This window comes from Somniosus microcephalus, chromosome 3, assembly GCF_052327205.1.
Source record: "Somniosus microcephalus isolate GS21.2 chromosome 3, FLI_Smic_1.0, whole genome shotgun sequence".
NCBI lineage: Eukaryota > Metazoa > Chordata > Chondrichthyes > Squaliformes > Somniosidae > Somniosus > Somniosus microcephalus.
Window position 1 is genome coordinate 339,738 of NC_140989.1, and position 16,236 is coordinate 355,973.

Consider the following 16,236-nt stretch of genomic DNA (forward strand, 5'->3'; position numbering starts at 1 on the left):
GTCTTTCTTTTTACATGAATAGCACAAATATTTAAAAAAGTGGTGTTAAACACTGGGGCTCCAAAACTCCTACGCCCTTCCAGTGTAACCCTGCTGTAACTTTGGCAGGAGGGTTGGAAATTAGATTAGGACCTGAATATGCTGGCCCTTGCCCTGAACTGGAGTTTCCAGGATAGCCTGTTGGGGTGGAGCCATGGCCTGCTCCAAACATAGCCATCAATGTAAGACAGGTTGGACCAAGACTGGTAACTCCCTATATCAGGAGTTCCCACTACCTCGGCCCTCAAAAAACCCGATGTAGGTATGCTTGGTGAGATTGTGTATACCTCTTTGCTGAAGTGTAAAAGTGAGGACCACCTGGGGGATCCAAGTCATGATCATGGCCTGGAACCCCAAACGACAAGGTAAGTTTAAAAAAAAAAATTCCCTTGGAAGGAACTTAAGTGCGCCCTCAGTGGCTCCCTTGGTAAGGGGCACATTTAGGTTTCTTTGGGAGTTGTCGGGGGTGGGGGGGGGGTGGCGGGGCTGCCCCCGCCCCAGAAACAGGAAACTTCCCAGTGTGTTTCATAAGTTGGGAGCCATGGATGCAGGTGTCCGAGAGTGGTATTACAATTAAAGGATCTGTCTTCCTCTGACCCCACAGTCAGCAGTTAAGATGCCTACCCCACCACAGACTTTGATGACGTGGGTTATTAAAAATATCTTGATGGATATTTCCATTGAAATATGCAAACATATTTGATACCAACTGTTCACAACTTTTCTAAGTAGTACTTTTGTGAAGGGATATCTGTGAAAGTTGCTCACAATTCTACTAATTTTACTTAAAAAATTATGGTGCTCAAACTTTTTTTGATTCCAGGATAAAGGAAAATGAACATCTAAAAGAACAAGAGAAACGACAAGATATAATGGAAGGAAAAGATATCAAGAAATTAGCACATTTATATCAATGGGAACTCAATGAAATTGAAGAAATAAATAGACAAAAAAAACACAACAATATGATCAATCATAAGGTAGGTATAACACACTTTTTCAACCAAAGAAGCTGATGGTTCCAGAAATTCGAGTGGCTTGTTATAGTGGTACACTTTATATTTGATTTATGTAATGAGTTTTCCGCTTTCTTGTGTTGCCTCCAAAGTTTTGTTTGGAGAAACTGATTCTTGTATGGGGTAAGACTGCAAACACCCATGTTATTGCAGATATTTTCACTTTACTTGAAAAGAATGGTCCAACCTGAAGAGAATGTTCCTATATATCACACTTAGTCAAATATTTTCACCAAATATAAGCTTAGATTTTCTGATCAGGCATAGGTCCAAGTGGAAGTGAGGTGGTGCAAGAATTGCACTGGTCCATTCGTGGTATATTTTTAGGGTCAGTTTCATTGCCATAATGTAGGTGAGCACCAGGCATGGAAAACATCTGTATGCTCCCCGTTGCAGCAGCTTAAAGGGGATGGAATTGTGTTTTGTCAAACTTGGAAGACAGCAGGTTTCTGGCAAAATATCATGGGGGCGAAATTGGGTGCACGATCTGCCCACGCCCGTTGAAAGTAGTGCAGGCAGTATGCAAACTTCGTGCTGCCTGCTCATTAGCATGACTGCAGCACTGAGCCCAGCACTAAACACATTGCTGGTTGGCTCAGCGCTCAACAGGGGGACTAATATCGGGTGCAGGCTGTTGTCCAAGTAAAGTTTGCCTGCAGAGTGAAAGGCTGTCTGCACTTCTTAAAGGAGAGGTGCTTTGTTGCAGGAGTACCTCATTGTCACTGTAGCTGCAGCAATGGCACAACAGGGAGAGAAAAGGCACTGGAGGCCTTGGTCCAGGGGGTCTATAGAAGGAGACAGGTTCGCTACACGTAGCGGGGCAGGAGGCCTTCGATACACACCATCAGAAGGCGTTGAGAGGAGATTGCGCAAGCCGTCAATGCCACCAGTGTTGCTGCCAGGACCTGGATCCAGTGCCGGAAGAAGTTTAATGGCCTCACACGAGTGGTCAAGGTGAGTGAATGCATCTTCAAATGCCATATCTTACCAACTGCACCACTAGCCTCACACACTGCTCAATGCACCACACCCCAACATTCACCTACCAACAATCTCTAGCAATCAAGACTCATACCTCACAATCATAGTGTCACCTCACCCTCATACACTTACCACTGCTGCAAGCCTTACACCCACATCTCACACTTTGCACACAAACACATTGCACCACATTCACTGACACACTTCCCTTTCTCTTGCAGGCCAAGGTGGCTCACAACCGATGTGAGCAGCAACAGACAAGCGGAGGGCAAGCACAGCTGCACAATCCTACTGAGCTGGAGGAGACTGTGGTGCAGATAATTGGGTGGGGCCATCACTGAGGCCGTGGCAAGCAGCGAGGTTGAAAGCATTGATGATGATGGTATGCTCATACCTAAACCTTTTTCTCACATCCCACTTCCCCCTCAATCTCTTCTCACTTACAAGCTGCTGATGGTGTAAGCATGCACTTCTTGCTTTCCCCCATTTCTCTCACCACAACCCGACCCTTGTGCTATTCTCCTTTCAAATACCCAAGAACTGCCAGCAGCCCAGCCAGTGTAGGCAGAACTAGAGGATGGAGAAGAAGAAGCACCGTCACTTGATCTGACACTCCCAGGCACCAGCTCAGAAAATGGCACTGCGTGAACTTTAGAGGATAGTATAAAGGCCGGATCTGCATGTGGTGAGTCACCAATCACGAGTGGGCTGCAGCCAGGGCAGAAGGAAAGGGTAGCACAGGTGCCAGCTCCCCGGAGGGCGAATTTGCACATGAGTTCTGCTGCGCAGGACACAGATGATGACGTCAATGGGGCGGCCTTTAGAAGAAGGGCGATGGACATGCACACAGAATTGCTTGGTACAATGGCAGGCTTGCCAGAGAGCCTCTTGTCACTGTCAAGCAGCATGGAGGACACCGGCTCCAACATTGCACAGGGCTTTGCGCTGAGCTTTGAGCCCATGATTTCCAGGATAGAAGTGATGGGCAACTCCATTAGAACACTTGTGGACCCAACCATGATGCTGGGTGTGATGGGCGATGTTGCAGCTTCCATTGCAGCACAAGCAGAAGCGATCCAATGTCTGAGTGCTGCAGTGGAAGCTCAGATTTCTGTCATGCAGGCTCAGCTTGCTGCTATGCAAGCTCAGACTGCTGCCATTGTGGCTGGGTTTACGAGTGTGGAAAGGGGCTTGCAAGGTCTCACAGCAGTCCAGCAATCTGCCTTTGGCTAGGAATGCTAAGGTGATGCCCCGGGAGAGTGGCATCCGTGAAGTAAAAACCTGCTGCCCTCTCTCAGAATGACAGCATTCGTATTCCCACCCCTGCCACTCTGCCAGTGCCATTGCAGTGTCCTGTCAGCCAGCCAGCCCAGACTGCTGCCGCCGATGCTGAGGTGGTGCAGTCTACTGCTGGGCCTTCTAGGTCCAGAGTTGCTCGAGGTCGTCCTGCAAGCCCATTTGCAGTGTCCCCCATGGAAGGTAAGCAGCCTTCCACCAGCCATGCTGCAGCCACTGCAGTAGCACTGTGCCGGACCACTAGGATAGACAAACAAACACAAAAGAACACAAAAGGGAGTGCACAAGGCTGATTCGTTGACTTTGTTTTGTAAGATTCAAAATAATCATTTATAAATTATGTTTGGAATGTTTGTTTTGTGATGGCTTTCATTTCAGCTTTGTGCTCAAGAGGACATTGTGATGTTCCATGAGAGGGATAGTATGGTGGGGAACTGTTGAACAACGAGGATCTGGGATTTCATTCATTGGAGTGTGGTGATGCGTTCACGGACAGCCCATCTGGAACGGGGATTTGCTACCTGCCTCCTCCTCGTCCTCCTGAGGTGGTTGCCGAACCCGTAGTGGCAAGGGCTGCACCTCCATGATGGCAAAGTTGTGGAGGATACAGCAGACACATGCTCCGGCGTGTACTGGAGGGCTCCTCCCGAGCAGTCAAGGCAGCAGAACCGTTGCTTGAGCACCCCGATGGTCTGCTCGATGAGGTTTCTCATGGCAGCAAGGCTGTTATTATATGTTTGCTGGCCACGAGTGGTGGGGCTGCGGAGGGGAGTCATCAGTCAGGTGTAGAGCAGATAGCCTTTGTCTCCGAGCAGCCACCCTCTGGTTTGACATGGTGGCTGGAAGATTGCTGGCACAGCGGACTGGCGCAGGATGAAGTCATCATGACTGCTGCCAGGATACCGGGCATTCACCATCATGCTATGCTGGGCGTGGTTGCACACCAACTGCACATTAAAAGAGTGGTAGCCTTTGCAGTTGCTGTACATCTCAGGATTGCTATGCGGCGCCCGCAAAGCCTTGTGTGTGCAGTCAATGGCGCCCTGCACCATGGGGAAGCCCGATGCATGCTCCTCCTGCTTATCTCTGTTCAGAGAGAAAACAATGAAGTCCCTTCTCCTGGAGTACACAGCCACTGTGACCTACCGGATGCAGCGATGGACAGTGAACTGGGAGATGTGAGCTATGTCACCTGCTCCAGCCTGGAAGGATCCGGTGGCACAAAATTCAGGGCCACTGTCACCTTGACCACTGGCAGAGCCGTCGTTGCCTTGCTCTGAGCCTGCAGGTCTGGTTCCAACAGGTGGCAGAGTTATGTGACCACCTCCTTGGTGAAGCGGATCCTCCGAATACATTGCTCCTGGCTTAAGTATAGGTAGAAGTGCTCCATGAAGCCCCTAGGGGTCACACAGGTCATTTAAAATTCCGAGCATGCGCGGTTTTTCTATTTAAAAGCCGGCTCACCAGCTGCACGGGACCTGCAGAGTGCTGCATGGCTTAAAGGGAACATTACTCCTCCCCCTCCTCCCTCTGTGAGCAGCTTGTCTTTGTTGCCTCTGCTCCATCTCCCTGTCATGCTACAGTGTTAGGGGGACTGCAACTAGAGCCCCCATGACTGGGAGCAAGTGGTGTAGTTAGAGACCTTCCTTTAAGAGCCATCGCACCCAACGTCCAGCAGCACTGCCTGCACACTTTCCCAACTTTTTTAATGTCTTACCAAGGCACTAATCAAATAAACTGTATAGGAGCCAGTACAAAACCAAAAAGCACTTACCTTCAAGTTGGATGTATCCCTTTAAATAGCGCTGGTGGGGGTCTCTCGTGCAGCTGAATGCATGTTCAGCTGTGCGTGTTTAGGAGAGGGTGTACAGTGGAGTGGCGACATCCAAAATGGCAAGTCGTGCGTCAAATCAGCGTTACATGCGGACTGACGCTACGATCTGCCTTGTTTGAATTTTTACGCTGCACGATCGCCCTTCCCAATATGGCAACCAGTGCTTCCCACGCCGGAAGTCGGCGGAAGCGAGGTGGCCGCCAATTTTTTCTGGAAACCAGCCTTAACTGCCAGCATTAAGCAGGGGAATTTTTGGCCCATGTCTGGAAGGAGGGAACAAAGTTCTTTGTTTCTGTGATGGAGTCTTACAAATTTCTTGAAGGAAGTGAGACAGAGGAAGCGGGCCTCTTTGGTAGTGAGCACCCCAGGAAGAGCAATCTGGTAGAATGGGAAGAGGTGTGTACCAGTTAGATTGGTATGAACAGCATCCTGCTTCCCTGGAGGCAATGCAGGAAGGAGTTTATTGGCCATGCCTGATGATGTGGAATCTGTATGGGTAGAACTGAGAAATACCAAGGGGCAGAAAACGTTAGTGGGAGTGGTATATAGACCTCCAAACAGTAATGCGGAGGTTGGGTATGGCATTAAAAGGGAAATTAGAGAAGCGTGCAAAAATGGCACAGCAGTCATCATGGGTGACTTTAATCTACATATAGATTGGGCTAACCAAATTAGTAACAATACTATGGAGGAGGAATTCCTGGAGTGTTTACGGGATAGTTTCCTGGACCAATATGTTGAGGAACCAACCAGAGATCAGGCCATCTTAGACTGGGTATTATGTAACGAGAAAGGATTAATTAGCAATCTTGTTGTACAAGGCCCCTTGGGTCGGAGCGATCATAATATGATCGAATTCTTCATTAAGATGGAGAATGAAGTAGTTGATTCAGAGACTAGGGTCCTGAATTTAAATAAAGGAAACTACGATGGTCTGAGATGCGAATTGGTTAGGATTGATTGGGGAAAGTCACTCAAAGGTTTACCGGTGGATAGGCAATGGCAACCATTCAAAGACCGCATGGATGAACTACAGAATTTGTTCATCCCAGTTTGGCATAAAAATAAAACAAAAAAGATGACTCAACCGTGGCTAACGAGGGAAATTAGGGATAGCATAAGATCCAAGGAGAGGACATATAAATTGGCCAAAAAAAGCAGTAATCCAGAGGATTGGGAGCAGTTTAGGATTCAACAAAGGAGGACAAAGGGACTAATTAAGAAAGGGAAAATAGAATATGAGAGTAAGCTTGCAGGGAACATAAAAACTGACTGTAAAAGCTTTTATAGATATGTGAAGAGAAAAAGATTGGTGAAGTCAAGCGTAGGTCCCTTGCAGTCAGAATCAGGGGAATTTATAATGGGGAACAAAGAAATGGCTGACCCATTAAATACATATTTTGGTTCTGTCTTCACAAAGGAGGACACAAATAACCTCCCGGAAATGTCGGGAACATAGGGTCTGATGAAAGGGAGGAACTGAAAGAAATCAGTATTTGTAGGGAAATGGTGTTAGGGAAATTGATGGGATTGAAGGCCGATAAATCCCCAAGGCCTGATAATCTACATCCTAGGGTACTTAAGGAAGTGGCCCTAGAAATAGTAGATGCATTGCTGATCCTCTTCCAACGTTCGATGGAATCTGGAACAGTACCCATGGATTGGAGGGTAGCTAATGTTACCCCACTATTCAAAAAAGGTGGTAGAGAGAAAACAGGGAATTACAGACCAGTAAACCTGACATCAGTAGTGGGCAAAATGCTAGAGTCCATTATAAAAGATGTAATAGCAGAGCACTTGGAAAACAGTGACAGGATCGGACAAAGTCAAAATGGATTTACAAAAGGTAAATCGTGCTTGACTAATCTACTGGAATTTTTTGAGGATGTAACTAGTAAAATAGATAAGGGAGAACCAGTGGATGTGGTGTATTTGGACTTTCAGAAGGCTTTCGATAAGGTCCCGCATAAGAGATTAGCGTGTAAAGTTAAGGCACATGGGATTGGGGGCAAGGTATTGACTTGGATAGAGAACTAGTTGGCAGATAGAAAGCAAAGAGTTGGAATAAACGGGTCTTTTTCCGAGTGGCAGGCAGTAACTAGTGGGGTACCGCAGGGATCGGTCCTTCGACCCCAGCTATTCACAATATATATTAATGATCTAGACAAGGGAACTAGATGTAATATCTCCAAATTTGCAGACGACACAAAGCTGGGTGGGCGTGTGTGCTGTGAGGAGGATGCTGAGAAACTACAGGATGATTTGGACAGGTTGGGTGATTGGGCAGAAGCATGGCAGATGCAATATAACGTGGATAAATGTGAGGTTATCCACTTTGGTGTCAAAAACAGGAAGGCAGATTATTATCTGAATGGCAATAGATTGGGAGAAGGGGAAGTGCAACGAGACCTGGGTGTCCTTGTGCACCAGTCGCTGAAAGTCAGAATGCAGGTGCAGCAGGCGGTTAAGGCGGCAAATGGTATGTTGGTCTTCATAGCAAGAGGGTTTGAGTACAAGAACAAGGATGTCTTGCTGCAGTTGTACAGGGCCTTGGTGAGACCACATCTTGAGTATTGTATGCAGTTTTGGTCGCCTTATCTGAGGAAGGATATTCTTGCCATGGAAGGAGTTCAGCGAAGATTCACCAGGCTGATACCTGGGATGGCAAGAATGACGTATGAGGAGAGATTGGGTCGATTGGGCTTGTACTCGCTGGAGTTTAGAAGAATGAGAGGGGATCTCATTGAAACTTATAAAATTCTGGCAGGACTGGACAGACTAGATGCAGGGAGGATGTTCCCGATGGTCAGGGAATCCAGAACCAGGGGTCACAGTCTAAGGATAAGGGGTAGGCCTTTTAGGACAGAAATTGGGAGGAATTTCTTCACCCAGAGAGTGGTGAACCTGTGGAATTCTCTACCACAGAAGGCAGTTGAGGCCAATTCATTAAATATATTCAAGAAGGAGTTGGATATATTTCTTAAGGCTAAAGGGATCAAGGGGTATGGGGAGAAAGCAGGGACCGGGTACTGAACTTGGATAATCAGCCATGATCACATTGAAGGGCGGAGCAGGCTAGGGGGGCCGAATGGCCTACTCCTGCTCCTATCTTCTATGTTTCTATGCCAGATCAGCTAAGACAGGAAAAAATATGTTGATTATGCAGCAGGGTGCACTTTGAATCGCTACCCTTCAACTGGAAGTGTTCCATCACTAAGATCCTTGTGTTGAGATACCGCGGTGAACGTGGGAGTCGAGACCAGAGTTGGTGGAACACAACTGCTTTAATCTACATCATGGCAAAGAGAGAGCTTGAAAAGCCCGCGCAACCACTTAAATACTCCCCAGACAGGAAGTGCTCCCGACAGCCTGTCCCTGCGGGAAACAAGTTGCCGGAAGAAAGGGCCCCCGGCTGGGGGCGGCTGCTGCTGGCAGTGCGCCTGCGTAAACCGTCCGTGCCGCCGTGAGCGGATTATGTCCAATGGTGGCGTGTCGCCACAGAGCTCCCCCCAGAATCCGCTTAGGAGGAGTGGACGAGTCGTGACGGTGGTCTAATGGTTCTGCCGGAGCGGCTCTGAGTGGTCGCCGGTCTAGTTGGTGGGGCCGGGCGGTTCGCCGCCGGCTGTGCTGGCTTGCTGGCGGGACAGCCTCTAGTTGGAGGTCGGGCCACGGGAACCTGTTCCCCTGGTTCTGTGTGTGCTGGTTTGAGTCGGTCGATGGAGACTGTTTCGACCCTGTCGCCGAGTCGCAGCTTGAAGACCTTGTCCCCGGTTTGTAGTACCTCGTACGTGTTGTGTATGTAATATGTATGTTACTTTAAACCTATGGCCAGGGCAGCACTACTTTGTAGGGCGTAGTGATACCGTAGTACCACTCCTGGCCATAGGGGTATAAATAGTACTGTGGGTACTGATCTCCCCTCAGTTCCCGCCTGTTGGTATGAAGTAAAGACCTAAGTTGAACCTTCCAAGCTGTCTCTTCGATCTCGGCAGGCAATGGTAGCCGCGACAGGCCATCCGCATTGCCATGCTGTTTGGTACCCTTATATTCGATAAGGTACTGGTGTGCTCCTAAGAACAGTGACCATCTCTGTAGCCTTTGGGCCGTCATCAGGGGCACCCCTTTTGTTGGATTAAATATGGACACCAACGGTTGATGATCCGTCAGTAGTGTGAAACGTTGCCCATGTAGATAGTGGTGGAATTTTTTTACACCCCACACCAGACTGAGGGCCTCCCTGTCGATTTGCGCGTAGTTTCTTTCGGCTGTAGTTAACGACCTTGAGGCAAATGCTATTGGCCTCTCCGTCCCATTGGGAAATTTGTGTGACAACACTGCCCCTATACCATACGGGGAGGCGTCACATGCCAACCTCATTGGCATTTTTGGGTCAAAGTGTGCGAGCACTTCCTTTGATGTAATGAGTTTTTACCCTTTTTAAAAGCAGCCTCACACGCTTCGTCCCAATTCCAGGAGACTCCCTTTTGCAGCAATGAATTTAGTGGATGTAAAATGGACGATAAGTTCAGGAGGAACTTATGGTAATAGTTTATAAGGCCTAAGAATGATCGTAGCTGAGATACATTCTCAGGGGGCGGGGCCTTCACTACTGCCTCGATCTTTTCCGGGGACTTATGCAGGCCTTCCTTATCTATAATGTGACCACAGTATGAGATACGTTCCTGGAAAAACTCACATTTCTGCTTGTTCGCCCTGAGTCCGTATTGTTGCAACCGCAGAAGTACTCGCTTCAGGTTAGCGAGGTGGTCGTTATCCGTTTGTCCTGTCATCAGGATGTCATCCAGGTAGCACTGCGTTCCTGGAATGCCCTGTAGGACCTGTTCCATGGTCCTCTGCCATATGGCTGGGGCGGACGCCACACCAAATACCAGGCGATTGTACTGGTACAATCCCTTGTGTGTGTTAATCGTTAGGAGCTTTTTCGAGTCCTGCTCCACCTCCATCTGTAAATAAGCTTGACAAAGGTCAATCTTCGTAAAGTGTCTACCCCCAGCTAACGATGCGAATATGTCCTCTATCCGCGGCAGCGGATACTGTACCGTGTGCAGGACTGGGTTAATAGTTATCTTAAAATCCCCGCAAATGCGAACCTTCTTTGGTTCCCCCGGCGTGTTATTTGCAGATTTCTTTATAACTGGGACGATGGGCGTGGCCCACTCACTCCACTCAATCTTTGTAAGGACACCTGCACTCTCTAAGGCATCCAGTTCTGCTTCCACAGCTGGCCGAATGGCGTAAGGCACCGGTCTGGCCTTACAAAACTTGGGGTTTGCGTCTTGAGCAATAGTTATTTTTGCTCTAATGTCCTTTAAGGTCCCCAGCCCTTGTTGGAACACCTCTGGCGTTTTTGCCAATATTTTCAACAGCCTGCTTGTAATGGTTGTATCATCCTTGGTGGTCTCTACTTTTATCTCGTGTATCGACTTCCAGTCGAAATGGATTTTTCGTATCCATTCCCTGCGCAAAAGTGGTGGTCCACCGTTTGGTAGGACGTATAAATAAAGTCCTGGCACTTTTCTGCCGTTGTATTTAACTGTTACTTGCATTTTTCCCTTCGGGTAAACTTTTTGTCCCGTATATGTTTTTAATTTGATTTCGGTATCCTTTAAGGGAATGCGTTTGAACAGCCTGTTATAATCTTGTTCATTAATTACTGATAGGGCTGAACCCGTGTCCAGCTCCATATTAACTTCGACGCCTGCTACCTTCATTTTAACCCACATTGTGCTGTGGTCCTCCGTCTTGTCTACACCATATAACTTGAGACATCCCAGACCTTTAGGCTCTGCTTTTGTGCCTTCCTGTGACTCATCTGAGCTACTGTCAGATATCTTGTGTATTTTTGTCCTTGCCTTGGTACTGCTCGGATTGCCCCCACTATTGGGTTTCGTACCCGACCGACAAACTTTCGCTATATGCCCCTTTTTCCCACACTGCCGGCATATTTTATCACGAAACCAACAATTACTTTGGTCGTGGGTGGTTTTGCCACAATGGTAGCATTTACCTTTGTGAAATGTCACCTCGTGGGTGTCATAGCCGGTTGTGTTTTGTCGTATTTGAGCAGCACCCTGTCATAGAGTCATAGAGTTTTACAGCACAGAAAGAGGCCCTTCGGCCCATCGTGTTTGCGCCGCCCATCCATCCCTGTCCAGTCTAATCCCATTTTCCAGCATTTGGTCCATAGCCTTGTATGCAATGGCATTTCAAGTGCTCATCCAAATGCTTCTTGAATGTTGTGAGGGTTCCTGCCTCTACCACCCTTTCAGGCATTGAGTTCCACATTCCAACCACCCTCTGGGTGAAAAATTTCCTCCTCAAATCCCCTCTAAATCTCCTGCCCCTTACCCTGAATCTATGCCCCCTTGTTATTGACCCCCCACTAAGGGGAAAAGTTCCTCTTTATCTACCCTATCTATGCCCCTCATCATTTTGTACACCTCAATCAGGTCCCCCCTCAGCCTTCTCTGCTCCAAGGAAAACAACCCCAGCCTGTCCAGCCTCTCTTCATAGCTGAGGCGCTCCATCCCAGGTAACATCCTGGTGAATCTTCTCTGCACCCTCTCCAAAGCAATCACATCCTTCCTATAGTGAGGCGACCAGAACTGCACACAGTACTCCAGCTGTGGCCTCACCAGCGTTTTGTACAGCTCCATCATAACCTCCCTGCTCTTATATTCTATGCCTCGGCTAATGAAGGCAAGTATCCCATATGCCTTTTTAACCACCTTATCTACCTGCTCCGCTGCCTTCAGGGATCTATGTACATGTACACCAAGGTCCCTCTGACCCTCTGTACTTCCTAGGGTCCTACCACTCATTGTGTATTCCCTTGCCTTATTTGTCCATCCAAAATGCATCACCTCGCACTTTTCAGGGTTAAATTCCATTTGCCACTTTTCCGCCCATCTGACCAACCCGTTTATATCGTCCTGTAGCCGGAGGCTTTCCTCCTCGCAATTTACCACCCCACCAATTTTCGTGTCATCTGCGAACTTACTGATCATACCTTTTACATTCTCATCCAAATCATTTATGTAGATCACGAACAACAAGGGACCCAGCACCGATCCCTGAGGTACCCCACTGGACACAGGCTTCCAGTCACAAAAGCAACCTTCAACCATCACCCTCTGCCTCCTGCCACTCAGCCAGTTTAGGATCCAACGCGCCAAGGCACCCTGGATCCCATGGGCTCTTACCTTCTTAACCAGTCTCCTATGCGGGACTTTGTCAAAAGCTTTACTGAAGTCCATGTAAACCACATCCACAGCATTTCCCTCATCCACCCCACTAGTCACCCCCTCGAAAAATTCGATCAGATTTGTCAGACATGATTTACCCTTGACAAAGCCATGCTGACTATCCCCGATTAATCCTTGCCTCTCCAAGTGGAGATTAATTTTGTCCCTCAGAATTTTTTCCAATAATTTCCCCACCACAGATGTTAGACTCACTGGCCTGTAATTCCCTGGTTTATCCCTGCTACCCTTCTTGAATAATGGTACTACGTTAGCTGTTCTCCAGTCCTCTGGTACATCCCCTGTGGCCAGAGAGGTTCTGAAAATTAGTGTCAGAGCCCCTGCAATCTCCTCCTTTGCCTCCCACAGCAGCCTGGGATACATCTCGTCCGGGCCTGGGGATTTATCCACTTTTTGGCCTGCTAAAACCGCTAGCACCTCCTCCCTCTCGATGCTAATATGTTCAAGTATGTCACAGTCCCCTTGCCCGATTTCTATGTCTGCATCGTCTTTCTCCATAGTGAACACAGATGCAAAAAATTCATTTAAAACCCCGCCTACATCCTCTGGCTCTACACACAGATTGCCACTTTGGTCCCTAATGGGCCCTACCCTTTCCCTGGTTATCCTCTTGCCCTTAATCTATATATATAAAGCGGTACTTCTGTCATTCTGTCTATCTGTCTATCTGTCTGTCATTTCCTGTGCCAAGCGGTACTTCTGTCATTCTGTCTATCTGTCTATCTGTCTGTCATTTCCTGTGCGTGTTTCGGGTATACACTCAAAAGTTACAGGGCGTACCTACGCGCACGTTACCTCCAAAGAAAGCTTACGCTTCAGAGACGGTTTTAAGCGTATTTACTTTTCGGTCGGACGAAAATTGTTCGCGCCTTATGCAAAAAACCTTCAAAATTAAACTCATTATCTGCTAGCATTGATTGACTGACATCAAGGTTCCACCAATCCTGTTCCGTCACGATTGACCAATCCTACAGTACGGTCCCCTGATGGTTGGCCAATCGGTGTGTGTGTGGGCGGGACTATTCGTTTTGATCTTGGGGAGCTTCCAGCCATTGTTTCACTAGCAGCTCTGTTCACCTTCCACCTCAAATGACTTCAGCTTGCAGCTAAAACGACTTTCAAAGTTAGTATGTCTTTTAAAAATAACATAAGATTTACCAAAAACGTTTTATAAGTACTTTCACTTTCATTTTTCAACCTTCTAAAAAGGTAGACATACAAGCACACAGACAGGGCCCTAAGCCTCCCACTCGGTTTAAAATGTTACCCAGCACCAGATTCACAAAGGGACACAGACAGGGCCCCAAAGCCATAAGTACTTTCACTTTCATTTTTCAACCTTTCAAAACGTACACAGACAGTGACACACACAGGGCCCTAAAGCCTGCCACTCGATTTAAAATGTTACCCAGCACCAGATTCACAAATGGACACAGACATCGCCCCAAAGCCTACCACTTGATTTAAACCGCCTGCCCCAAAACAGCCCCGGCAACGCCGGACTCCCTAGCTAGTATACTTATAAAACATCTTAGGATTTTCCTTTATTTTGCTCGCCAGTGTTATTTCATGGCCCCTCCTCGCCCTCCTAATTTCTTTTTTAAGTATGCCCCTGCACTTTTTATACTCCTCTAGGGCTTCCTCCGTCTTTAGTCTTTTGTAACTGCCAAAAGCCCCCCTTTTATTTCTAATGCATTTTTGTATATCCCTTGTCATCCAAGGTTCCCTTTGCTTGTTGGTCCCACCCTTGACCTTTACAGGAACATGTTGGCGTTGTACTCTCTCAATTTCCCTTCTGAAAGTCTCCCACTGTTTTGATGTGGATTTTCCTATAAGCAGCTGCTCCCAGTCCACTTTGGCCAGATCCTGCCTTATCATATTAAAATCGGCCTTCCCCCAATTTAGAACCCTTATTTCCGGGCCGTCTTTGTCTTTTTCCATGACCACCTTAAATCTCACCGAATTATGGTCACTGTCGCCAAAATGCTCCCCTACTGACACTTCCACCACTTGCCCGGCTACATTCCCCAGAATTAGGTCCAGTACCGCCCCCTCTCTTGTAGGACTTTCTACATGTTGGCTCAAAAAGCTCTCCTGGATGCACTTTAAGAATTCTGCACCCTCTAAGCCTTTCACACTCTGACTGTCCCAATTTATATTGGGGAAGTTGAAATCCCCCACTATTATTACCCTATTATTTTCACACTTTTCTGAGATTTGCCTACATATCTGTTCCTCTATCTCCCCCTGACTGTTTGGGGGCCTATAGTACACTCCCAGCAAAGTGCTTGCCCCCTTTTTGTTTTTAAGTTCTACCCATATGGCCTCATTAGAGGAACCCGCTAATATATCGTCCCTCCTTACAGCAGTAATTGACTCCTTAATTAATATTGCAACACCCCCTCCCCTTTTACACCCCCCTCTGTCTCGCCTGAAGATTCTATACCCCGGAATATTGAGCTGCCAGTCCTGACCCTCCCTCAACCATGTCTCCGTGATAGCAACAATATCGTACTCCCATGTGTTCAACAACTTCAGTTCATCCACCTTATTTGCAAGACTCCTTGCATTAAAATAAATGCTTTCCAGCCCTGCCATATTCTCTTTTGCCTTCACATATTTGCTCTGCCTTCCCAGCTGACTTGTTTTTCCCTCTGTATTTGGCCATAAATCACCCCCTACTATAGCTCCACTCTGTACCCCAACCCCCTGCCAAGTTAGTTTAAACCCTCCCCAGCAGTGCTAGCAAACCTCCCCGCAAGGATATTGGTTCCCCTCTGGTTCAGGTGTAAACCGTCTGACTTGTACAAGTCCCACCTTTCCCAGAAGCAGACCCAGTGATCCAGGAAACTAAAGCCCTCCCCCCTGCACCATCCCTTTAGCCACGCATTCATCTGTTCTATCTTCCTATTCCTATACTTACTAGCACGTGGCACCGGGAGTAATCCAGAGATTACAACCTTTGAGGTCCTGCTCCTTAATCCTTCACCTAGCTCCCTAAATTCTTGCTGCAGGACCTCATCCCTCTTTTTACCTATGTCGTTGGTACCAATGTGGACCACGACCACTGGCTGTTCACCCTCCCCCTCCAGAATGCCCTGCAGCCGCTCAGTGACATCCTTGACCCTGGCACCAGGGAGGCAACAAACCATCCTGGATTCACGTCTACGGCCACAGAAACGCCTATCTGTTCCCCTTACTATAGAATCCCCTACCACTATTGCTCTCCCACTCTTTTTCCCCCCTTCCTGGGCAGCAGGAGCACCCCCAGTGCCAGGAAGTTGGCTGCTGCTGCCTTCCCCTGGTGAGTCATCCCCCTCAACAGCATCCAAAGCGGTATACTTGTTTGAAAGGGGGATGTCCGCAGGGGTTCCCTGCACTACCTGCCTGCCTTTGTTGCTCCGCCTGATGGTCACCCCCTGTGCTGCCCTACCCTGAGGCGTGCACAACTCGCTAAACGTGTTATCCACGAGCCTTTCAGCATCGCGCACGCTCCAAAATTCATCCACCCGCAGCTCGAGCGCCACAATGCGGTCTACAAGTAGCTGCAGCTGGATGCATTTCCCGCACACATGGTCGCCAGGGACACTGGCAGCATCCCTGACTTCCCACATAGAGCAGGAGGAGCAGAACACGGGTCTGAACTCTCCTGCCATGACTTATTCCTTTAATTACTTTAAAAAATTTATTCAATACCCCAGTTACAGGTATGCTCTAGGGCGCTTTATTTACCAACTATCCCCACTACACCACAGAAATTTAACACCACAGAATTCAAGCTTGTATT

At 47.9% G+C, this 16,236-nt stretch overlaps 1 protein-coding gene across 1 annotated transcript in view; it reads left to right on the plus strand.

Annotated features, from left to right (window-relative positions):
* The window catches only part of LOC147120778 (cilia- and flagella- associated protein 210-like), a 77,220-nt gene that overhangs the window by 46,230 nt on the left and 14,754 nt on the right, over nt 1-16,236 (plus strand). The window contains exon 6 of the mRNA XM_085978466.1: nt 863-1,019. Within this exon, the coding sequence (XP_085834592.1) occupies nt 863-1,019 (157 nt within the window). The remainder of the gene's footprint in view (nt 1-862; nt 1,020-16,236) is intronic.